General features: G+C 42.2%; 3 protein-coding genes across 4 annotated transcripts; 2 read left to right on the top strand and 1 right to left on the bottom strand.

Moving 5' to 3' along the window:
* Positions 1–2,994: 2,994 nt before the first annotated feature.
* MED4 (mediator complex subunit 4) lies at positions 2,995–6,033 on the bottom strand. The gene is made up of 6 exons (XM_089544867.1): positions 5,918–6,033; positions 5,609–5,727; positions 5,425–5,540; positions 4,755–4,899; positions 4,536–4,673; positions 2,995–3,246 (listed from the first exon to the last, which is right to left on the bottom strand). Exons 1-6 carry the CDS (start codon positions 5,995–5,997, stop codon positions 3,077–3,079), a joined length of 768 nt encoding a protein of 255 aa, XP_089400993.1. The 5' UTR covers positions 5,998–6,033; the 3' UTR covers positions 2,995–3,076.
* Positions 6,034–6,223: 190 nt separating this feature from the next.
* Positions 6,224–11,046, top strand: LOC149342471 (uncharacterized). Of its 2 annotated transcripts, none has more exons than XM_089544865.1 (8): positions 6,224–6,438; positions 6,503–6,637; positions 6,745–6,822; positions 7,070–7,131; positions 7,240–7,479; positions 8,023–8,095; positions 8,290–8,439; positions 10,689–11,046. In XM_089544865.1, the coding sequence occupies exons 1-8, from the start codon at positions 6,365–6,367 to the stop codon at positions 10,855–10,857; spliced, it is 981 nt and encodes a 326-aa protein (XP_089400991.1). In that variant the 5' UTR covers positions 6,224–6,364; the 3' UTR covers positions 10,858–11,046. The 2 variants fall into 2 exon arrangements, with proteins under 2 accessions (XP_089400991.1, XP_089400992.1); XM_089544866.1 differs by having other exon boundaries at positions 6,530–6,637.
* Positions 11,047–11,165: 119 nt separating this feature from the next.
* Positions 11,166–24,473, top strand: Uxs (UDP-xylose synthase). The gene is made up of 10 exons (XM_089544864.1): positions 11,166–11,656; positions 12,193–12,295; positions 12,672–12,864; positions 13,406–13,586; positions 15,237–15,341; positions 17,045–17,226; positions 18,894–19,013; positions 20,081–20,243; positions 21,664–21,767; positions 23,231–24,473. Exons 1-10 carry the CDS (start codon positions 11,548–11,550, stop codon positions 23,336–23,338), a joined length of 1,368 nt encoding a protein of 455 aa, XP_089400990.1. The 5' UTR covers positions 11,166–11,547; the 3' UTR covers positions 23,339–24,473.
* The last annotated feature ends 822 nt before the right edge of the window (positions 24,474–25,295 follow it).

Below are 25,295 nucleotides of genomic sequence, written 5' to 3' on the forward strand. Positions count from 1 at the left end.
ATATGACTGCTGGATGGGCTGCATTTCTGCCCACAAATTTTGCTACATCTGGATTCAATATTAGCGTAATGGCTGTATGAATTAGGTAGCAAAATAGCGGGAGCATCTAAGGTGTTTGCAAACTTGCCTGCATCTGTTAATAAATTACCATGTGTAGAAATAAGGACATAATACCGCACATGAAAGTGCAGTAGGCTCGCGATAATTGAAACTGATAATTTGCATTTAAAATTCGTTGGCTGGCCGGATATATTTTCAATGCATATTAAAGCCGTTCAGTTCGTACCGCGGTTTGGCTACGTTCACTGAATTCTAACTTTTCGTCTTCCTGCTTCCAGTGCACAAAAGAGCAGCGGCCAAGGCCAAATACGTCAGGTTCACAGTGCTGCGCTAACTGAAAATTCTGCTCCCCCAACCGGTTAACTCGGATGCGGTCTGAAGGGAGGCCGCGTCAAGATCCGATCGGCACTCGCAGGCGCCCCAGCCCGTAGCGATATCTGGTACTGACCACGCATTGAGAGCCAAGCTTGGCTGCACGCAATGTGTGTTCGTCTGACTTCCGTCTGCACGATCGTGTGCTCCAAATATGCGCATCTACCTCTACACAAGCTGCTGGGTGTTTGTGTGGTGGAGCCTCCTAGCATAAATGCCACCGCTTGTAACGAGGCCACGGCAACCCCATTTTGAAGAAGTTCTGCTTTGATATTCCTGACAGTGGACACGTAGTTGCAAAAAGTCATCATTGCCATGCTGTTTTCACTCAAAAGCAGACGAGCATTATTACCTCTTTTTTTTTATCATTTAATTATGCTGCGGCGAAAAAAAGTTTTTTGAAAGTTCTTTCGTAGCAATTCACTGAGTCTACCTTCAGTTAATTCCAATGGTTTACTGCGATAGCAGCACCAGTAGCGCTGGGTGAAAATGCCGGCGTCTTCCATGTAAAGCCTCCACCTTGCAAAACCACTGCTAAGCATATACTATATCCACAGAGCTAATCATTAGCCTTGGATCATGTTAAGGTTCAAACAAAAGTCTCTTGTTCCGCCATGTTTGAACTTCAGTCTACTGTACCAAAGAACTGTTTACAATGTTCTTTTCTTTCTGACTTCTATTTAAAGGTATGGCACATTTGCACAACATGCAGACTGCAGCACAATCTGCAAAATACTTTTTCTTCTCTCTACTCCAGTGATGCCATTATCGTGCTGAACTGTGCCAAATGAAATTTTCTGCTCTGTGCTCAGAATGGGAGGTTCAGCATTTAAGTGCAGCAAAAGTTTCACAACTGGATGCCGCCTTGCACCCCCATCTTGCCACACTTTCGCCAGTGTGGCAAAGCATTTTAGAGAATGGATCAGGACTCAAAACCAAAGCACTTCCGAAGTAGAGATGGTATTCTTCAAAACTACTGTACAAGTATTATTTAGCTGTTCTAGTGTGGCCATCCATACTTGCTGATTAACGGAAGTTCAGTCTGCCGAGCATATGGCTACAGTGAATTCAGTTTTGTCCTAGGGTGATCGGTAGCATTGCTCCTGGGCAAGTGAAGTCTGCACTACTGACCTATTGAAAGTGCCACTTGTGCTCTCTGATGTTTTTTGCCTTGCCAATTCTAGTACTTGAATGCAGGCTACAGGTGTGGTTTAGTTGAGTGCATGTAATCGGAGGTTGTGAGCCAGGAGAAACCGGAAAATGAAGTGGGGGCTGACAGGAGCACAATGAATAAGACAGGAGATTTAAATGCAGAAACGATGCCATCAGATGCTCGGGTGATCAAGGGGAATATATCTTTCAGAGGGTTCAGAAATTTATCAGTTCAGGCCCTGATTCAAAGAAGATGGAACAAGTCGAACCCTGTCAAGCACTAGCCGAGGCCAATGGGAGACTTGCGCAGAATATATAAAAAAACTGATGGATGCAAGCGAAAAGCTAAGAAAACTTGCATAAATGAGTGCTGACACACAAGTTTGCGTGAAAGGTGTGCCCAGTTTGCAAATGCTAGTGGTTAAATGAGCAAGATTTTCTATGCCACGCAACTTGTGGGTTTCACTAGAAGTTGCCCATGCACCGTACCTTGCCCCCTTTCTTATTTGATGCTTGCACAAGAGGGAGGCACACCATTATACAACAAAATAGTTCTTTCATGGAAATGCACACCTTCATTTTTTGCCAGAGCGAACTGCTAGATTTGACAATAGACCTCTTCTTTGCAAAAAATGAGACTCCAAACGTGCATGGCCAGGTAGGTACTATCGCGCTCAATATGAGTTGCAACGTGCGGTCATCGACCGGGGCTCGTTCTGTGGTGTGCCTCCTCCAAACAGTCGCTCGGAATTCTTGGAGAAACTGCTGTTCCTGGAAACAACAGCACCCCAGCTCAGGAAAAAGTTTCTCCCAGAATTCTGAGCGACTGTTTGGAGGAGGCACACCACGGAACGAACCCCGGTCGATCACCGCGCGTTGCAACTCATATTGAGCGCGATAGTACATGCTCATTTTCTAAACTACTAAAATAATACAGCAGCTGAAGCTGCTGTACTCATTATGAAACACTCAATAATTTTCTTGGAAACAAGCTGTGTGCCACACCTTGGACCAGGAAAGTCATTTTTGGTGGGCATTTTGCACTGTTTTGCGTTGTACCGCAGCCATTTTCCTATCTTTAGCCAGGCAGCCTCTATAGCATGGCATGGCCATTTTCTAGTGCGGCAGTTAGGCACAACAAATCATTCATATATCTACAGTGTGGTAAGCCCGTAAAATATAAGTAAATATAAAGCTCACTTCCAACACTATAAGCAGTTTAAAGGGTCCAGCTCTTGTTAGTGCAGCGAGCGTAATGCTTTATTTCAAGAAACTTTGATTAGCGCCACAGGTACTTGGTACTGTTCTGCACATGTGGCGAGTGCAAGCAGCTTTCGAGCCAAATTCACCACGCATGCACCACAGCACGTACAGCACTGTACTGTTGAGACAATACAATGACACACCACATGAGGTCTGACAATGAAGGCACACCATTGCAAGTTGCCCACAAGATGTTTGTTGATATGTACAATAGTGAAATGGAGTCAGTTCACTGGCTGTCACTGGAAGAGCTGCTAGAAGAGTCCGTTGACATGACCTCAACATCTTCGTTTTCTTTGTTTTTAGCATCCATACCAACAGAGTTGTGGTTGCTAGAGATAGGTGGCTTGATATCTCCGCCAATCTGCCATGAAAATGACTGCCCAAGTGGATTCTGGTCTGTAAACAAGATTCGAAAAACAGAGTTACACATCTGTATGATGTATTAAATGGGCTGACTGATCCTATTGAGAACCCTTCATCCTACCACACCACAGGAGCCAAGTAAAGAACTGATGTTAAAAAAAAAGATGAAACAGCTCCTACTTGCATAATAACAGCTAACCCACTCTCGCTGGGTGCAAACCCAGCGAGAGCAAACCCAGCGTTCTCGCTGGGTTTGCACCCAGCGAGAACATGCTTCTGTTTTAAACACCTTAGAGCCTTTTAATGAGCCCTACAGGACTTGAAATATACGACAACCGGTGAATAACTACATACCACATTTTTTGTTAAATAAATCGAACATAGCCGAGCGCAACGTATGGGCCATTTGGCGTGGAATGACCCCTAAACGAATGCACTGACGGCCATCAAAAGCTGCCGTGGTGCGCCCGGATTGCAGAATGCCGTGTTGCACCACGTGGAACACTCTATCCTTAATATTTATTTGCCGGAAACAACAGGATTGGACTCTAATCATTCATTATCTCAAATACTTGTACTAATGTTGAATGAGAATTTTATACCACTTCAGTTGCACAATTCTAGACTTTGCATCATCACGAAGGAAGTAGCACAAGTATCGATAACAGAAAATGCAGATAGCTTCGCTGGCATTTGAGCATATGAATAAGCATCAATAGAGTAGGCCACATAAGCTGTAGAATTTGAACATGTGAAAAGTCTCCTGTATATGCCTGCACTTCTGAAACTGGTTTCTAGCAGCCCAGTGACTCATCATTTTAATTTCATGTAGAACCACTCTGGCACTACCTGCACAGAGCCCATCCACCCTATGGTATGGCATGTCAAAGCTCCATATGGCCTATGAGAGGTGCCGTAGTGGAGGGCGCCAGATTTACTTTGTCCACCTGGTGTTCTCTGATGTGCACTGACATTGTATAGCACATGGGCGTTAATGCCATCTGGCTCCATCAAAACGTGGCCACCATGGCCAGTATTCGACCCCGCGTCCTGTGCTTGACAGCTAAATGCCATAGCCACAAAGCCACTGCAGCAGGTCCTTCTGACAAGTGCAAGATATGCAGTACTAAGCATGCAGCTGCTTCTGCCCTGATCTAAAGTGAGCTGCACTAAGAAGCCGCCACATACTGTACTGCTACAAAAGGTAGCAGACTGAGGCAAGTCGAAAGCAAGTTCTGGAATCGCAGGCAGCCGATCTCTCAGGCCAATGGCCAGAAACTGAAGTGGGATGCAAGCACTGGGGAGATTTTAAAAAATCTCACCATGATGACGAGCAGCATTAAGATCACCCAAGCTTCCCTGTGGCTGAAGGGGTGGCCCTGAGAGAGGAAGATCACTCAGGCGACCAAGGTATCCCTGCCGCATCTCTATGTCCGTTGGGTAAGGTCTTCTTGGGTCACCTGAGAGCCACAGAGAACCGCACAAAGGTCACCGTGAGAATGAGGCTTCCTCCCACACAGCAAATAAAGACAGCTTCCTACCTTGCTGCCAGTTGTGTGGTGCCGCCACAGCATTGCTGGCACTGATGCGGTGGGCATACTTGATGAGCTCCTCCGAAGAGACTGCCCTCGCATTTGCCTTCTCGATGCTCTGCAGTTTCTGCTTCGCCTGGTAGATGGCTGTTGACTGAAACGGGACGGTTAAGAAGTTACGGTGAGCATCGTGTTGCACAGAGAGGAGGCGGCTTGTTGCAAGTCCATGGCATAAAAAGAAAACAAGCCTTCCCTTTTTTTCAAAGGCAAGCATGCGACGTGTCCAAATGGCTAGCACGACTTAAATTCAGCATTTTTACACAGAAGTGTAGAGCACTGAGGTACGCCGTGAAAAACAAGTTGGCAGCTGTCGCCAGGGCAACACATCACCTGTTTATTTCAAAGGTCCACAGTGAGAAAGACAAGTGACAGATGCAGAAGTCGAAGTAATTACGCAACCAATTAAAAAATATGTGCCAAGTACACACAATGTCGATGAGCTTGTTAAACAAGTGAGAGGCAAAGGCGGCGTACTGCTGTAAATTCGCTTTTGTTCTCAAGCACTGAGCATGCGGGTGAATTTTTTTTTTCTACCGTAAAAATACTTTCCACACACCGGATGCACTGACTGTAGTCATCGCTAGAATGAATAGCGCGTCCGGATGCAGAAAGAACGTACCAGCAAGTGTTCCGCTTCTTTGAGCTGCCACTGCAGCAAGTGAATGTCGTGGTCCTGCTTTTCCACTTCCTCCTGAAGGCTGTTGATCGTCTTCTGAACTTCTGCTTGGCCTGCGGCTGAGCGAATGAAGCATGACAATTTGACAACGTTGGCAGTACGGATCGCGTCGGTTCGACGGACTTACCTATCGCCAGCGTTTGTTTGAGCTCTTCGTCCTTCGCAACCAGCAATTCGGCAAGCTGGCTGTGCTCTGCTGCCGACAGTCGCTGATTTTTGGGAGCGATGATGTTTTCAAAGAGCTCTCTGAAAGAAATTGACGAATTTCAGGCAAGCCCGGCACTGTCATCGTTTGACACATGCTTCGAAAGCTGCGCGACACTTGGAAGAAATATATAACTTTGCACCTAGAATACCACAAGCGATGTTTAGGTAGAACAAGCAGCACACAATTGAGCTTAAGCAGACCGCTCACAAAATAATTATTCACACGTACTTGGCAATTATTTCGATATCATCAACCAGCCGAAGCAACTGCTCTCGCGTGCTCTGGGGAGCTGCCATATTTGATGCCATAACGCCATAGACGCATTAAAAACGAAACAACTCGAAAACAAAGAGTGACAAAACCGATTGAACGACTGGAACAAGAAAACAAAACAACTAATTCTACAATGACAATATTAAATAAGCGTGCTAGTACACTAACAAACTACATAAAAATATTTTGTTAGCAAAAAAACCTTCCAAAAAGCAGAAACCATTTTTTTGTACGAAACTGAAAGAAAATAGAAATGTAATTAAAGGCCGAAACTGTTTAAAAATTGTCGCACGGAGAAGCCGAATTCAGTGAGAAATATGACAAGAAGTCCCTCCCTGTCTGTTGACATCGGACAAGCACGCAGCTAAGTTCGTTAATAATTCGTTGGTAGACGTAACTACCATGAGCAGTGGTCTTCGCTATCAGGTTCCTGCGGCGGCTGCTGGCTTCGACAGTTTCAGGAAGAAAGATTACAGGTGCGTAGAAGCGACGCTTGTAGTTACGCAGTTCGCACGTAAGTGGAACGTTTTCTCTGGTTAGGCACTCAGCTACTGATGCCCTTCGCAGGCCTTCGGATTCGGAGTACGCGAAGCACAGGGACGACCGGGAGGATGGCCCATCGCACAGCAACTTCAGGCGGCCTTTGCCTGATATGGCAGACAGCTTCATGGCCAGGTATGTGTTATTCCACAAGCATCAAAAAAAGTGATAGTGATCACCGTGCTACAAACGCATGGTGAGCGCTTTCTCGTGTTTCATTTTTTTCTTTTTTTTCATTCCAGGAGAAGACAAGAACGAGAGAAAATAGGCGCCCAGGGTGTTCGAAGCCTGTGGGGGGAATCCCCGGAGCGGCCAGTTCAGTAAGTGCGCGTTTACACTTCTTTTTTAAACCTACCGCTATGGAGCGCTCGGAGTGTGAAACGCGAAACCCAAGATCTTTTGCGCGTCGCAAGGCGCGTGACTTCTCTAGATCGCAAGCAACGCCAAATGATCATAGATTTATATATCTTTCGTGCACGGCAACTTCAGCGCTGCTTTATGTGGTTCTCCGTGAGTAAAATTTCCACGCAGCTGGCACGTTTAACTTTGTCTTCAATTTCGTTTCAGGCCAGATGACGATCAAAGCGGCAAAAAGAAACTGTCTGGTGACTCGCCTGACACTGGCAAAAGTGAGTTCGACACCAAAGTAATGTTTTGTTGATTTTAATTCACAAATCTTTGAGGCTGCACCTCTTAAACACCGAATTTCACGTTTCATTTCATCAACGCCATTTCAGAGAGCAAATCAAAGAAGCGCAAACACAAGCACAGCAGAGACTCCTCATCGCACAAGAGCAAGAAGCGAAAGAAAGAGAAGAAAAAGCACAAGAAGAAAGAGTCGAAGAAGAAAGCCAAGAAACACCACAGGCGCAAGAGCAGCTCGTCCAGCTCATCTAGTTCTTCAGACTCAGAGGGATCAGAAAGTGGGAAGCACAAGGCTGGTGACAGTGATTTCGAGATGTGGGTCGACAAGCGAAGTGAGTGCTTGAAAGCCTGAAGTGCTGAATCCTTTAATCCCACTTCTTCTCTTTTCCTATTTTTCTTCTTTCCTTCATGCATACACAACTGGTCAAACAAGTTTTTCAGATCAATGGTTAAGCTCTTGCTCCATTAATTGTTCCTAATTCTGTCTCTTGTTTTCCATGATACCTTTGAGGGCACTTCTTGTTATCAAGATCGCCATAATCTGGCTAAGAGTGCCGTCTCTCTCTCTTTCGAATAACCTCTTGTTTTCTGTGCTGCTTTGTGTTAGGCAGCATTCAAAACGCAAAAGTGCTCGAGCTGTTTTGTGCTCACAGTTTCTGTGTGAGCACAAAACAGTGTAAGTCGCATGTTGGAGCACAGAAGCATGTGGTGGTACCGCATTCAGTTTTGTTGTAGATTATTACACTATCACAGAGAGTGTGTGTGGTACACATTAAGGGATTTGTTTTTTCACCTTATACTATAGGTACCTGAATATTTCTATTAAAGAAAGTCATAACATAAACCACTTGTTCATTTTTCTTTTCAATTTTTAGGAGAAGATGCATCAGACGATGATGAGATCATTGGTCCCCTGCCGAAGCAGCATGTTCAACTCTCTGCCAAAGAGTAAGTGTGCCTCGGCTGATCTATTAAATGCTATCATCTTTGCAGCTTTCTGGTGTCTCTGAAAGAAGGTTGCTTTCTCGCTTTGTCCAGGCCTGCCTGTGATATCTTGTCCACATGTGTATGTGTAGGCAGCACAGCTCCTTGTCACTCTGCATCATTGACTAATTACAACTTGTATTAATTGCAATTTGCAGCTATGGCAAGGCCCTGCTTCCAGGAGAGGGTGCAGCGATGGCAGCATACGTGGCAGAAGGAAAACGGATCCCGAGAAGAGGAGAAATTGGCCTCACCAGCAATGAGATTGAGTCCTTTGAGTCTGTGGGCTATGTCATGTCTGGTAGCAGGTACGTACATAAAAAAGGCAGCAAATTAGCCCATATCAATGCAGCAATTGCTGCATTTTCATGTGTCTTTTGCCAAACATTCTTTAGGCCCTACTTGAGATTCCAATCTGTCATTGCTTTCTTTACTGAACAGCACGTATGAGGGTAGGTGAACAGATTTATAAACTAAATTCCTGAACATTTCGTTTCTTTAGTCGTGTCATTCAAATAGCATTATTGCCCCATTTTTTGGTGTGGAAAGCCATCTATAAGCTGAGGAACATGCTATCATATTGACAATTCTCACTACAAGTGTACCGATGTTTTTGTTGGTGATTATTATTGTAGTTCACTTTGTTAAGATAGCTCTACAAGCTTGTATAGCAATGCCCTTTAGGTTGTGTAGGAGTGCATTGTGGAACAGTGCTGCCTTGTCAGCTAAATCGCACTGTGGCCAGAACCATGGCTTTCCGATAAAGTTAATCTTTTTGCCTGCGTCATTCTCCCATTTCCTTCAAAGCAGGTTATTGATGCTGCTAGGATTGAAAACAATGCACTTTCTCACGTCATAGTGCCTCGTAGCCTTTGTGATTGAAGGGACACTGAGGACAAATCCACCCAATTATTGTTCTTAGTAAATATTGATTCTCTGGCTCTGTCTGGCTATGTTGATGTTTGTCAGGCATCAAAAGATGCATTTATTGGTGAGAAAATTGAATTTCAAAATCTGCCTGTCAGTCGATTCAAACTTGCGTAGGTAAGGGACCGGTTGCCTTCGTTTTGAAATAAGTGGCGATGTAGCATAGTCTCTTAGATCTGTGAAAAAAAAAAAGGTGTCAGCGCACACCTCTTATTTACAAAATTGTCCGGCGGTGGTGACACCTGTGTTTTGTATTTTGCTCTTTTATAGCTTATAAAAGCTCCATTTTTGGAGGGAGTGATCGGTTTGTGATTAGAACATGGTACCTGACCAATACAGGACAACTTCTGTTTGTCCTCGGCTTCCCTTTAATGGCCAACTCCGGTGATTTTACTCGAACTTTCATCGTACATTCTACACAGTTTTCTAGTCGTTTGTGCCAAATTTCGCAATGGGCCAATGATTTTTTGCTGCGGAAACAAATTTTAAAATTTCCCATTATGTGGCCTCAGTCGGGGAGATTTCTGTGGGCAGCCTTGCATGGGTGATGTCGCTGGACTCATGGCTGTTGGTGAATGCTCACAGGTTGCGTAGTGACAACATTTCGAACTGGCCTTGGGTCAGACAAATAATGACCCAAGCTCTCCCTTACAGTCGCCAGTTTTGACATTCAACGTGGACAGGATAGGTTTTGTGACCATGCCTGTGACATAATCGTATGGTCGAAACCCAGTTTCGGTTTCGGTTTCCTAATTTTTGCTTTTTTTAAATGTCTACTTGGTATTTTTAAAAACCTTTGTTTTTGTGCCGGATTGAGGGGACACTAAGGAATGTAATGTGATTATCAACTCTAAATGTTCAGAAAACCTTCGGAGTTGGTGTTTAACACTTTACAACCTTTAACATTTCCTTAAAGGGATTGGCAGCTGGTGTTCAAAAATGTCAGTTTGTTTTTTTTTTTCTTATATGGAAAACATTGTGTCAATAGTGTCTACCACCACTTTACTCGCTTCAGAAATGCTATGAAATATTTTTGACAAGAATTTTTCTATCGGTGGACACTTGATGCTGAGTGCAGTGTTGACCACAGGCCAGCGAAAGTAACAGATGGAGAATGTAATCTTTTGTTAAATAATGCAGTTGTGACAATGGTACAGGATTTCAGGATGGTTGCATTACTTCTGTGCTAATATACACACACTTGCATGTGTTCTCATGCATGCATGCAGTGCATATTTGTCCGTGTGATGAGAGTGGCACTTTTCAATATTGTTTTTATCAGAAGGCACTCTGTAGAGAGTGTGTGTGTTGTTAAGTTTAACAAAGACTCTTGAAAAAGAGAACAGCACAATGCATTTGACAACAGCTAATGTTGACTAATATGTGGTCGCGTGGTGCAAAGTGCCAGTAACGGCCACAATTTCACCCCAGAACATTGCCTCATCTGATTTTATATTTAACCGGTAATTTTGTGCCTGATTCTGTCATTATGGAGCAAGATATATTGTTTTGACCACCATCGCAATATGTGGTTTGGTTATTTGTCATTTCCTTTAAGCATGTGTTATCTTTGTCTTGTGGACAACGAAAAAACAACTCTGCAGTACTGTTTCCTTTATTTCTTGGACAGACATCGTCGTATGGAAGCTGTGCGTCTGCGAAAAGAAAACCAGATTTACAGTGCTGACGAGAAGAGAGCCCTGGCCATGTTCAACAGGGAGGAACGCCAGAAGAGGGAAACGAAGATATTGTCTCAGTTTAAAGAGGTCATTAAGGCCAAATTACACAGCGATAGATGAAAAGACTGAACATGTTTCTCGTTTTTTTTTTTTTTTTTTTTGAGGGAGGGGGCAATTTTTTCAGATGTAATCAATGGAAAACCGGAAACGTTCATTCATCACAAGAATCCTGTTACCTGCCTGTGTGTTTTCACTATAAATACCCACGTGTACAATAAACTGTATAACTTTGCCTTTAAATGAAATGAATTACTTTTTTTGTCCTTGTGTCTTGGTTATTTTGCGCGTAAGACTTGCATGATGTATCACGGCATTTTAGCCTTAATCCAAACCGTCGGTACTTGAAGTGGAAAAAAAAAATTGTTTATTGTGCGTAGAACTTTTTACGTGCGTTTTCGCGACTAAAGCACCAAACATGCTAAACTTGCTAAATCTCTATGGCTAAAGCTGTGTTTGCAACAATGGACTTGTTTTGGATCCTAGCGGCGACTAGAGGGCGCTGCGTACGTTATGCGTGTATTGGTGATTGCGGGTTCCGCGCTATTTGTGCTGTATGCAGAATAAATGACGACATGCTGCGTGATTTTTTGTTGCCCAGCAACATTAGACGTCGTTGTAAATTTTGCAGCTCATGAGCACAACGTTCACTGAAACAGCATGTGAGCGCTTCAATGGAATGCTCAAGAGGCTACGACTCCATGTCGACTTTGTCGTTCCGAAACTGAACCGCGTGCGTAGACCGCGCTGCTGATGTGGAATGCAATGCAGCGGCCGGGCGCAGTTAGTTCTTCACGCGTGCACTTAAGAATTAAGATGGCATGCATGTACGCAGTGGCGTGTCTCCTAATGCTGGCCATTGGTAAGTAACGCATAAGCTTGCGATGCGCTTGTAACCGTGCAGCTAGCTGGCTTTAGTCTCTCACTTTCAACTGGGCATATTCAGGGCACTTGTTCTCCATTTCACTTGCTCCAAAGGTACCGGCACTTAGCGACTTCCTATTGATTGGAGGAAAAAATAAGGGTAGGAGCTAAGTAGAACTCACTGACCGTGTTAGGCGATTTCGCAGATTTACAGTGATGTCTGTTTTCAAAAGCACTTAAACAAACCGACGCTGAGAGATAAGGTTGCACCGAGAAGTGTCACATAAGCGCACTAGTTTCGCTGTATATGCTCTCCTAATTGGCGATCTTTTAGTACGTAGGGCACTGTAGACAAGCGGCGAACGCGAGTGCGTGGTGAACTGCATTGATTGGCTGCAGCTGTGGTCTGGAAAACGGGAGTTAAACCCTCCCTTCTAATCAATGGAGTGAAGGTCCCTACCTTTTTGGGATTCAGCGCGGCTTCCGTGCCTCTTGCCTCAAGGACGTGCCGCATGTTTCTCTTCCTCTGGCCAGTTGCGCTCAGCTATCGGCAGCTGGTGTGGTCGGGAGCGATTACTGCTTCAGCGTCGCCTGTAGCATCTCCAGATTCTGGCGTGAGAGCCCTGCATCCTGTCCCGTGAGTTTTCAGCTTAAAAATGCATTTCCAAATCCTTGCATTGAGCATTATTTGTTTGTTTGTTTTTTTTGCGACATCTGTACGTGTTTTCTTTCTGACCTCGTTTGTTGTTGAACGTAACATGCATGCAACAAAATTTGCAAAGCATTTTTTCATGCTATTCAGCTACTTAGTTAATATATGTGACATTAGGCGTGTTTTAGGTAGTGTTTTCGATTCTACAGCACATGCTTTTTCATTGCACACTCTTGGTACTGGTGCTCTGAGACTGTTTTTTTGTTTTATCCTTATGTCGCTGACATACTTTGGAGCAGTACTGTGTATCCAAGGTGTGAAATTTTTCTGATGTTGTGTCTACATCACCTTGCCACTGCAGTGCCATCGCCAAGCCATTGCCTGTTGTGAAAAGTAATTACGAAGGCCAGGCTGACGCAAAAGACCAACTGATAGCTGCAATGGAACAGAAGCTGCGCGACTTGGAAGCTCGTATCCAGAAACTTGAGAAGAATGCACCGAAGACTTTTCCTTTTGTCAATCAGCTAGACTACCGAGAGAAAAAACGCATTCTGGTGGGTACACCTGGAATATATGATTCAACTTTACATAATTCCTCTCATGTGCATTACAAGTGCAAGGTTTGTCAGTCTGCGCAGGGTGTGGTTTGTGCAAAACAGTGAGACATTCTACTTAGCTATTTCATGTATTTGACACTGCATTTTACTATGAAATGCTCTAGGAACTCAATGTCATGCTGAGACACGCTTAACACTTTCACTTATGCTCTTTGGCACACTGAAAGTTGGGAAGTTCGTTGTCTTGCACTTGTGCTAACTGGTTTTAATTATCTGCTATTTACTTTTTACATCACATACTGTTTGCTTGATCTGTATCTTCGTGAGTAACTACCCATATCATTTACCACTGCACTTTGGCAGTCAGCTTGGGAAGCAGGAAAATAATCCTTAGCTGCTCAAGCAGGCAACTTCAGGATGTTTAGGTTTTTCTGTTTTACTTGCTCTGGCGTGTCTTGATAGGGTAGATAGGGCAGATGTCACAAAAAGGAACCCTTGCTAGTGCTGAAAACCAAATAATTTGTCTTGTTTGTCATAGGTTGCTGGTGGCGCTGGGTTTGTGGGGAGTCACCTTGTGGATTTTCTCATGCAACAAGGCCACCAGGTCACTGTGGTGGACAACTTTTTCACTGGCAGCAAGCGCAACATTGAACATTGGATTGGCCATCATAATTTTGAGCTCATTCATCACGACATTGTGAGCCCACTGTTCATTGAAGGTAGGATACTATGTAATGGTTCTTTTTTATGTGTTGCAGAATTTAGTGAAAATTTGATAAATAGCTCGTAAGGAAAGCAGATGTGTATGACTATTGTGGCACCTAAAATAAATTAAATAATCGTTTGGATGCTTATGACACTATCTGCAATGTGGGGAACGTTTTCCCTTTGGGCCACTTTATGCAGCTCACAGTTGTTCTGCAGAGGTCATAGTTTACGCTGCTGCTGACTGCTATGGCTGACTTTTTGTTGAAAATTGAAACCAACCTTTTATGGTTTGACTGCAGAGTGATGAGTTGCGGGTTCGCACACTCTATGTGTGATACGTGCCGCGCCTTAAATCTTGAAACCAACAGCTTGATGCCCGTTGAGCATCTGCACATATGGTTTGTGAACTGTGCCAATGTCGGTACTCCTAGTAGCTCAGGTGCATAATAATAAAATAGAGATTTCAGCCCAATAAGCTGCTTTTACTATTCAGCTCACTTTTCTCTGGAGGTGTCACTTTCTTTGGCCCCAAGTTCACTACACCTTTGATATCACTCTTGTTATGTCTATAAAGATAAATCTGTATGCCACTATTGTTATGAAAGGTTGAAGGAAAACTGAAAACATGGTAAGAATTCTTGCTTCATGCTAGCATTTACCTTTTTCTGTGGCCTTATTGATGAGTCTGCTTCTTTTTGAAATGTATGCAATACTTCGGATAAACAACACAGTACTATAAGGGACAGAAGGACACACAACAAAAGTGAAGCACAACACAAGCAGTGAACAAAAAAAAGAACAAACAACACAAGCTAGGTCCAAAATGATCAATCAGCTGGACCAGTTTCAGCCTTATTAGCAGTAATTCCCAGTACAGCGGGTTTATCTGTTACTAGCCTTCCACTGAACTTGTGTCATGTGTCATTCTATCCCTTGCTGTGTTCACATCTCAAATAGCATGTTCATTTAAAAAATGATCAACCAACTGGCCCCTGTGTTGGCCTTACTATTCTACTTGTGCAGCGTATTTCAATGATGTGCAACCTATTTCAACTTATTGCAAGGGCTTAACAAGAGCACAGTCAGGGATTTTGCTTCTCATTGTCTTCATGAGTGTGAATGTTGTGAACGCAAGTCTTACAGGTTCCTTGAAGCATGCAGTGTTCAGAATTTTATCACACATACGATGATTACATAGTAGTGAATGGCACGGAAAAGTACAAGCAAGGCTTATTGTCTACTCTGTGTAAGCAGCAGGCTGATGTGATATTTATAAAATCAAATGGCCAGCGACTTCGATGCTTAGTGCCATTGTCATAGAATAAAGCTGTTAAATGTTGCAGTTTGCGTTGATTTTTTGTTAGTTATCTTACAGCTTTCACAAAACAGTTCATGCCATATATTCTGTGTAGTTGTGTTTCATGTTGGTGTAAAGAATGTTTTGCATGCATGTAAAGAACAATTTGGTCTATTACAATGTCCATTGCACCTCGTGACCGAGCACTCAAAATGAGTAGTGATTCCACGACCTGCTTTCTGCCGCATCTTGCAGTTGCCCCCCCCCCACTTCCCCCTCAAAGTAAAACGTGATGTTTAGTTCCACAGTATATGGTCGCTCTTGTGCATAGGGGGATAATAACATGCTCCATGCTCATTTGTAGTTGACTACATCTACAATTTGGCATCACCTGCATCTCCTCCACACTACATGATGAATCCTGTGAAGACAATCAAGACAAATACGCTGGGCACCATCAACATGCTTGGTAAGGAACTCTTGATGCAAGGGCCCTTCTTGCCCTGCTAGTGTAGCTTGCATCCCGGGGCTGCAATGCTAACCTGGATTCATTTTTCAAAAAGTAAAAGGGTTTTGGTCATGGCAGTGAAACTCTCTTCTAGCATGGTTTTCCAGAGGGTTTTGTGAGGTATTAGTTTGAATAACTTGGTGTCATGATCTCATTGTAACAGCAAAACAGAAGGAAGCTCTGTTTTTTTCTAAGACCACGAATAGAAAATGGAAATAAAGGAATCAAGATTGTGACTATGTACTTGGAAGTTTAACAGTCAGTAGTATTCATGTGCTAGATTTCAGCATTGCCTTTTTTTCTTGTTGCACAAACCTTCAAGCACATGGGGATAAAGGCCGCAATGCACACAAATACTCCTAGAGGTTTCTGATTCTTGCCTACAATGGGAAAAGCTTCAGGGTTCTTCAGGCTATGATGTGTAGCTTAGTGGATGTTGTCTTCTAAATGTCACTAAACATTGCTGTCCAGTGGTTCTAGGTCTGGAGGATTAGATACCAGTTCCTTTACCTCAGCAATATTGGAAGCACACATTTGCCCTAGTTTGCTTGAACTTGTCTTTGTGGGAAGGTGTGCATTTTTCTTTATGCCTAAGGTTATTTCATCAGATCTTATATCTTTTTCTGTGTCTATGCATGTGATTTTTTTTTTTTTTTTCTGAAATATCCTCTCAATAGCTTTATCATTCATGTTGACACCCCTAAGAATGACGGCAGGTTGGGTTTTTATTGGGATGGGATACCTGCTTGCAGTGGTCAGGCCTTTCAACAGTGCTGCCATGCTGCTTGTCATCCTGGGAAACTTTACATAATCTAATGTACATAATGTAATGTACAGTCGTGAAAAATATGAGTGGGGAACACAGTTGGAGCATTCATTTATTGATTACTCCGTTATTATTTGTGACAAGCGCAGTTTTTCTCTCTCTTTAACTAGTTTTCGTCTGTGCCTACAATATCCCAATGTCGTTGTGCAATTTAGTAGAGAAATAACCAAGAAATTTGCAATTTTCTGCGTGAAGTTTGTTCCCTCTCATATTTTTCACGACTGTACCTTCATTGTGGTGGCTGCAGCTTGTTTCTTTTGTGAAAAGCTTTTTGAGGAAAAGTGAAAGCATAGTGATGTATTTTGACAGGCACCTCACTGAGTCACTTTGCAAACCTGCTGCACCTTTCTAGTGGTGTATGTCACCTTTTGATCGCCAGTATGTTAAACATCAGAACAAACTGTGATAAGTTCACATGACATGTACTTATATCATATTATCAATATTAGATGAAAGCCAGTCATGCCTTTTCATATAATCTCTTGGTATGAGGTCATCAGAGCAGTTTAATGCTTTGTGCTTATTGAAGGTATCTAGAAGAAGCCTCTTCAAGGTGACCAGAGCTAACAATGTTTGCTAAGCTTGGTTTGCAAGTTCCTACAAGATGTGGTTTCGCCGCTTCTTCAAAAACTGTAGACTTAACCTTTGCAATGTGTGGATAAAAGACAATGAATGTCAAATTTATAGAATACAGCCATTAAATTAGGTGGTCCTCTGTTGTGTGTAGGGGTCTACCATACTTTAAAAATATTTTTGAAGACTTTTTACCTGCAAACTTTTTTTGCACCCTATGTTGGTGAGACCTTCTGTGGAGCTTTGTACTTTATTTTGTGTGCAGGGCTGGCGAGACGTGTTGGTGCCCGAATTTTGATAACATCGACGTCAGAAGTGTATGGGGACCCCACAGTGCACCCACAGAACGAGGATTACTGGGGCCATGTCAATCCAGTGGGGCCCCGCTCATGCTATGATGAGGGCAAGCGGGTCGCTGAAGCCCTCTGCTATGCCTACGCCAAGCAGGCATGTAGCCATAGCCGTAGCCATGGACAGGCTGCATTGTAAAAGTTGTACACGTCTGTCTGGTTTTTCATGTGACAGCACTGTCATGTTTTTCTGAGTTGAATTGCAAAAAATATAAAAGAAAGTAAGACAAACTAAGTAATCAAACCAAATCAATGTAGTCAAGTACCAGAGTGTGAAAATTCTGAGTGAGTGGCGCTTGACATTCACATTGCTCGCATAGTATATTATTCTGTGGGAAGATATTTTAACTTCCTTCGTCAGGCAAGCGTGCCTGTTCTAAGTTGTTTCTGTCATTGTTTTGCTCATTTTTAACTTATGTAAGAAAGTTTCTAGTACAATGTTTTCATTTCCTCTGCTGATCTGCAGCCAGTTCTTATTTTTGTGCTCAAGCATCTCGGGCAGGTTGGGCTCATATTCAGTAAGTTTTAAACATGTAAAAGCTTTGGTACTTAAGTGTGTACAGTTTTTAGCAAGTTGCAAAGTAAAATTTTCATGAGCATAGGAACTGAAATAAAATTGAAACAAAAAAACAAATGCCTTGAATGAACCCTTAAACAGGACACAGAATACCAAAAAACACACGACAAGCTGGACTTGTCTTGAGCCAGAAATGCACAGTCTGCATATGATAAGCCTGGCTCGTCCATGTCCGCTAGGGGATTAAGGTAGTGTGAAACTATTCTGTTCTGTTAAAAAAAAAAAAAAGATTTTGTAACACAGTTATAGAGCATTTATTTAGCTTTAAGGAGATTTGTTACACTTGAGTGTTTGCGAATTCAAAAGTGCTTTTTTCATCCTTTTTTTCTTTTTCATGATCACTTTGGGCGGAAAGATGGGAGTTTTCAGAGGCTTTATCTGCATTTTTCTCAAAACAGCATTTTTGGAGGTTTATGTGCCTTTTTCTCAGGAACTATAAGGCGTAAGCAAGCAGAATTTTTCACAGATCAGTGCCTTTTACGTGACTGGAACCAGAATGAATAGCCTAAGTCAGTTTGTAATATTTATGATTAAAAAATAAACATTCATGGGTGGCAATTTTATAGCGCCAAGAAAGAAAAAATATAACCAATCTATTTGTTGTTCAAAGTGCATAATTTTAGTTATGGTTGTGTCACATAATCGTTTCCACTCACATACAATATTTCAGGACTCTGCATCCAGTCGATTTTAAGAAAAATGTGCATAAGTGAAAAAAAAAATGCTTGATAAAAACTAAACCTAGTTTTGAGCTCTTATGCTAGCTGCATCCATTCAGAAGATTGCTATCAAATTTTATAGCTGCAGCTTTCATTAAGATACTCTGCAGCCAACCATTGAAAACCATTTTCAACGTCACACCCCACCTTAAGTTGTGCTTTGTGTCCACTTTTGATTGTTATAAAATTTATGTCCTTGCTTTACTTTATTATGGCTTTCTTTCTGCATTTACATAACTTCGTAACCCAGAAGCCAATGCAAGGAGAGCAGCTCGACTCTTTTGTTCCAAGAAGACTACAGCCGATAAATAGATGCCACACAGGGATGAACACATATACACGAGCCTCGTGTATGTGTGTTCTTTCCTGTGAGGCATCTATTTTTCAGCTGTAGTTCTGTTCTATCATGCGCCAACTAGCTCAGAACAAATTCTTGAACTCTTTGTGTTGATATTTTTTTTAACCCAGGAAAACGTAGAAGTCCGTGTTGCTCGTGTTTTCAACACCTATGGGCCTCGCATGCATCTCAACGACGGCAGGGTGGTCAGCAACTTCATTCTGCAGGCGTTGCAAGACACACCTATTACCGTGAGTCAACCGGCACACTCAATTTCTTCTAGCAGTGAACATATTGACAGTTAGCTCAAAAAAAGAACATACGTCTAGTCTTAGCTGCAGCACAGCAAGAACATGATAAAGTCTGTCTTTTGTATTCGCTGAGGATGGCACAGTTCTGTAATTGAACTTCAACCATATTATACCATATGCTGTGGTTACAGAAGTATTCTCTACACTACCACGAACAGAAACTGAAAGACCTATAAAATAGAGCACTCTAACATCCAGAAAGTAGCTTCATTCTCACTGGGCATTGTGCAAACAAGGAACTACAAAGCTGGATAGGTGCCTCACTCTAGGTCAGAAGAATTGATAGGCTACTTTTGTGCGGTGGGCACTCATTTGTTTTCCCGTGATTGGGAAAAGCAGAATATGAACCATCTTACACAGTCCAACAATTTCGCTAGTAGTATCAAGAAATTCATTTCTTTTGCTCACCGTGCTGTTCCCGACACTGCATTTGTGTCCTGTAGCTTTCATTGTTCACCCACACTGTTGTTTATTGTTTGTTTGTGCGGGCAAGTAGCACGCACTACACACACTGTTCTTTGCTTCAGTTGAGTACCTTCTTCACATGTCTATAAGCAAGAGTTCTACCATCATACATTGTCTTTTTTTTACACTAACTACGGTGCACTGGTATGCCGGCCCATTAATATGGTCACTCAGGATTCTAACCTCTACTGGAAGCACCTTCTTGGAAATCTTTTTGGCAGCTCTCTGTTTATTACAGAAGCACCTACCTACAGGCAGTTTTCTCATTCGCGTATCAGCCAAATATTACGTAAAAATAGCTTAATTTGAGCAGTTTGTCTGTAGACATATTGCTAGTGGGCATTGCTGGTAATAATGCACGGAGGATTTATCAAGTTTGCTGACCCCAAAGTTGAGGGAACAAACTTATGAATTCTTGCCTCATAAGTTTCAAACCACATCTCTTTGTGAAGGAGATGTGTGAGTGTGAAAGTGAACGAGATTAGAGATGTGAAAGCCGTTTGTCATATTTATGGATAACCTTTGACCCATCTTGCTTGCAGATTCATGGCAATGGCAAGCAGACCAGGTCATTTCAGTATGTCAGTGACCTCATAGATGGCTTGGTCAGTCTTATGCACGCCAACTACTCAAGACCTGTAAACCTTGGCAATCCTGAGGAGCACACTATTGAGGAGTTTGCACAGATAGTGAAGAACCTTGTTGGTGAGCTGCTTATGCTTTCCTACTTTTCCCACCTACAGGCAAAACTGTTGAAAGATTACCATGCTAATATCTGGAGTTTCCTTTTGTGTGCTTACTGTAGATAAGGTCTTTGTCATCACTGACTTCAAGTTTAACCTATTAGAGTCGACATTGCGTAAATGATAGCGTGCAAAAATTTTATCATTTTAATTTCTGCCTGCATATTTACTTGAACTACTAGCATACTTCAAGCAACGCTTTTCTGCAACATATTTATCAATGCAAGTCCAAAGTATAAGCTGCCAGAGATGCAGGAGGCCCATGAAAAGATAAATTCATGCAAGAGCTAGCTCTAACTTAAAACAGCCTAAAATTTATATGGTCGTAATGTTGCATTCACAGATGATAGAACAGTTTTGAATTTTGCACTTGAACTCCTGCATGTTCCTGCCTGTAAGCACTTGTTTTTGTGGACCTTAGGTGCTTAGATATTATAAAATTAGCTCAAATCAACTAATGTTAATAATTTTTTCTTAATGAATTCTACGTTTTCTGCAGTTTTACGATCAAGGAGCCATTAATGATGGAGTCCTGGAAATTCATAACTTTTATCTTATGTTTTCAATCCATGGGAATTAATAGGTTAAAAACTTAGGTCGGCTTTATACGAGCTGGAGCTGACACACAGTATTCATTTTGCATCTTCTCCTTCTTACATAAAGAGTACATGGTAGCTGGAGAGTTTGACTCGGGGGGGGGTGTTCGATGTGTATGCTCTGGTAGGTAGCACTGAAATATGGACAGAAGCAATCTTTCTTTTGTTTCGCAGGCAGTAAAAGTGTAGCTTTGTTTAGTCCCATGCTTAGCTGGTATTTAGGCCGACATTGCACCCTAAACCATGTTTACGACACCTCGTTGACGGCACAAAATTAAAGAACATCCATGCAAAGCACCTTTGTATTTAGAAATGCCATGCATTTGTTACTAGTTAGGCCATAATTATGTAAACATTGATCTCTTTTTAAAATTTAGGGATCTAGAGCCTTGGGTCAATGATGATTGTTTGCTTTAATATTTACTCCTGTCTGTTTAGGTGATAAGGCAAACTGCTTGCTATATGAAATAACTGGGATGAACCCTTGTCTGTATCACTGATTAGCTGTATACTCACCACTGTCACTGTGAAATGTGTCGAGCAGTGCTGTTTTTCTACCTGCTGAATTGTCTGCAGGACAAGAGGTGGTATAGCGTGGTAGTTGTGAGTTTACCTCGTGGAGCATGCATGTTTGTTAAGGTGAGAGTGCAGGGCTGTTTGCATATGATTAATCACTATGCGTTCTGGTTTGCTTCCTTGGCCTCTGCTTCCCATGCATGCTGAGACATCATTAGATGCTTGCTCGTTGCTTGAACCTTTTTTTTGTTTGTTTGTTTGTTTTCGCAGGAGGCTCTAGTAAGATTGAGTATGTGAGCACAGTGGTCGATGACCCGCAGAGGAGAAAACCCGATATTGGACGTGCCAACAAATACTTGAAATGGGAACCAAAAGTAAGTCAGTTCACAGTTATACCACATATACGGGGTACTCGTAAAGTCTGTTCAACAACTTTAATCATGGTTGACACTCTGTTATGTATGTGAACTCATGGTGATGGTGGTGAACTTTAATGGCACGAGGGCAGCTCGGTCAAAGTGCACCATGACACAAGGTGTTCTTGGTCTGCTCAAGGTGGGGTCAAAGACCTTTGCAAGCGTTCCACCCCAGAAAAGCCAAGCACCAGACAAATGGAAAGCTTGGAAAGCTTGTATCCATTGGAAAGCCAGTGGGTACCCAGCAGCACTGATGGTTGTATCCCGCATCTCCCATGTTAACTGGTGGTACTAGTGTGCAAGGAAATGTGAATGTCACAGTTTGTTCGACAGTTTTGTTGTTTTCAATTCTGCAGTGATACAGGAGGTCATGTTGTATAAAAATATGTCCCCTAAAAAAGAAATTACACGGCGTTGGTTAATCCAAACAAAATTTGGCACAGTAAGGATGTGTGCATGACAAAAAGAACTTGCAGTAGCGATGCTAGATATTGACTGACTGATAGTAACAAGTTTTTTTTTGCACATTCCTGTTAATAGGCAAGGTAACTCTGCATGTCTCTGAGCAATCGGATGGTCACATTGTGAAGATTGTGTGGTCAGAAAATCTTGATATATTCAGGGAACCGGAGACTGGTCTCAGTTGGGCATGGAGTGTGGTGTCATGCATGATCTTCCTTGTTGGCCATCTTTTGTCACTGAAGGCAGCAGTGGTGGATATTTATCTATGTGTTTCAACAGATAGGCTTGTCTGCTTGGTGGAAGTGCGGTATGGCTGTTGCTGTTACTTTTTTTTTAATGAGAGAGGATGAAAAGTCCAGCTGTTTTTGCTTTTTTTTACTTAATCTTAAGTTATGTTATTCTTGACTTCATCATTTGAATACAAGCCATAAATCTCACATGGACCGCTAGATCAAATTCACCACTGTTGCTTCTGTTACTCTCTTTCTGAAAAAAAAAATTGTAGTTCCCCGTGGAAAATGCATTTAATGGTGATTTCTTGGACAGAATTAGATTTAGTCAGGCTGTTGGAGTCAAACTAACCATTTTTTGTTTAGCAGTGTCACATGCTGTCTAAATAGTGCAGTGCCTGCATCTTCAGCTGAAGTGTGGCCCTTGTTGGTATGAGGTGATGTGTATTATTACATTGGTGCCACCCACCGATGTAAGTTGATGTGTTCGTGTCTGAATTTCTGGCTTAGAATTTGATAGGCTTGGTTCAGTATCAAGGGGAATCTGAGGGGAATCACCCAGATGACTTGTCCAAATTGTTTGGAAATGTGTTTGACTACCAGTATGCAGTTTTTCTTGCTCGAAGTTTGGTATAATTGGCGAATAAGTAAAACAGAACTTTTTATAGTCCAGTCTGAAAGGTACATAGGGGAGGTCGTTGACTGCAGCCGCTTTTACGAAATTTGCAGGTGCCACTGTTAGATGGACTGAGGAAGACTGTGGCTTATTTCAAGGAAGAGCTGACAAAAAACAGCAAGACCTACAATCCACACCTAAGCCAAAGCCCACAAGGCTAGCGCAGTACTTTGCTCTTTTTGTGTTCTCATTAGTGTTCTGTTGACCCTTGAGGAAAGACACTGTAGGTTGTTGAACAGTGACATTACGAAAGGACTGACGGGTGGGCCAAGACTTGTGCTGTTGCGTCAACAAAACTCGAGCTGCTTCCAGAAGTGCCATTAATTTCTAGATGTGTCATCACAGCTGCTGTGTTTTTTTTGTTTTTTTTTTGTAATGAGTTTTATTTGTAGAAAGAAAATTTAAGAGTTCGCTTTTATGTCAACAGAAGTGATTCATATGGTTTTGTGTGTAATGTGCCTGGCATATGTTCCTAGTCTTAGCAGCTGCGAAGTCGGGTAAGTCATCTGTATTTTGGCTTAGGTTGGGCAAAAAGCCCTTTGTTTCTTTTTTTTATTTTGTGATAGTTGTGAGTTTCTATTTTTCACTTTGTTTGTTACATCTACAACCATTTGTATCGGAAACGTTTCAGTGTCCATAAGCCTCATGTTTTTGAACATACGATAACTGTAAAAAATGTCTTTTCAGCACTTTTTTTTTTATTTCAAGTGGGTACTGACATTACCAAATCATTTACTGTTGTTCCGCGGCAAGTTATGGTGTCATGATGGAGATGACACCTCTGGAATAATGCTTGTGTTTGAAGGCTTGCATTTCCTATATTATGCTGATGCTTAATTTGGAACGTTTAGAAGCCATCATGTAGTAAACATTTCTGGCTGCCAAACAAATCAGTTTGGAGACATTTCTGTAAAGGTTAAGGAGTGCCAACACATTCAGATGATTTTTCTCCATGTTATGCATGCAACATCTGAGCATACAGCCCTATTTTCTGCTGGTCATCACAGGAAATTGTTTGTAGCCATCTTTAATCAATTTCACTGATGAGGTAGTGCAGACTTGTCTTGGAAACTGTCTGAGTACTGACCCTGAATAGGTTAAAGAAAGCAAGTTGTTGTAGGGAGGCTTTTCAAATAAAACCCATTCAGCAGTGCATGCATGGGATGATGTCAGGTTTTACCTGAAGACAAAGGGCCCTAGATGTATGTATTATTTTGATGTAATTAGCTAACAGCAAGCTTTTTAAAAGCTTAAGCTAGAGAACTAGTTCAGTGAAGTTTTTATGCTCATTTGCCATGTTTGTGTTACAGTGGCATACTCAGGATGAGGCACACCCGAAAGGTAGTGCTGAAATGAGCCACATTTTTTTTTTTTTCTGTGCAGCTTTTCATTTTCTGAATTCCAACGAAGTGCGTTGTATATGCTCTACAGTAAGGAGCTCTGAAACAGACCCTGATGGCAGGCACACTGCATTTAATGTGCCCTTCAGCACTATTGAGATGACTAGAACATGCTAATTGGTCATAGTTTTACTTTTAAAGTCTTCTCTAAGTTATGAAGTCCTGGTATTGCCTTCACAGTATCAGATTTAAGCAGACTAATCTCTCTTGAGCGGTGTATAAGTGCACTTAAATGTCAAGATTTACTGTTATTGCATGCTGAAGTGAACTTGGCAAGGGAACTAGGGGTTCTTTATGGACAGAACGCTTGAAAATGGCAATGAAAATTGGCTTGTCAGATTCTTTTACTCCACGCGCTTGACTTTTCACTTGTGTCTAGTATGTGATGGTACATTATTATCAAAGCACTTTCTCAGAAAACATTCATGCTATATCACAACACTGCTTCACAATGCATTCACATGGGTTTTTTTTTAAAGAATTATATGACAATGACGTTTCTACCCGATGGGTGAGTATAGACGTTGTTAGTGCCCTACAATGTTTTGTGTGTTATTTTTGCTTTAATTGTGCCTTTGTTGCTTAATGGATTCTACTCATGAAAGCAAGTGCTTGGATCACCCCTTCAGTGCTAGTCAGAAGAGATAGCTACAATAGCTGCCTACAAATACAATGGGAGGAGACTTAACTGTGCCCACATGTTAGCTTTTGGAGTTGT

Source organism: Amblyomma mixtum, chromosome 5, assembly GCF_055824585.1.
Source record: "Amblyomma mixtum isolate Tamu chromosome 5, ASM5582458v1, whole genome shotgun sequence".
Lineage (NCBI taxonomy): Eukaryota > Metazoa > Arthropoda > Arachnida > Ixodida > Ixodidae > Amblyomma > Amblyomma mixtum.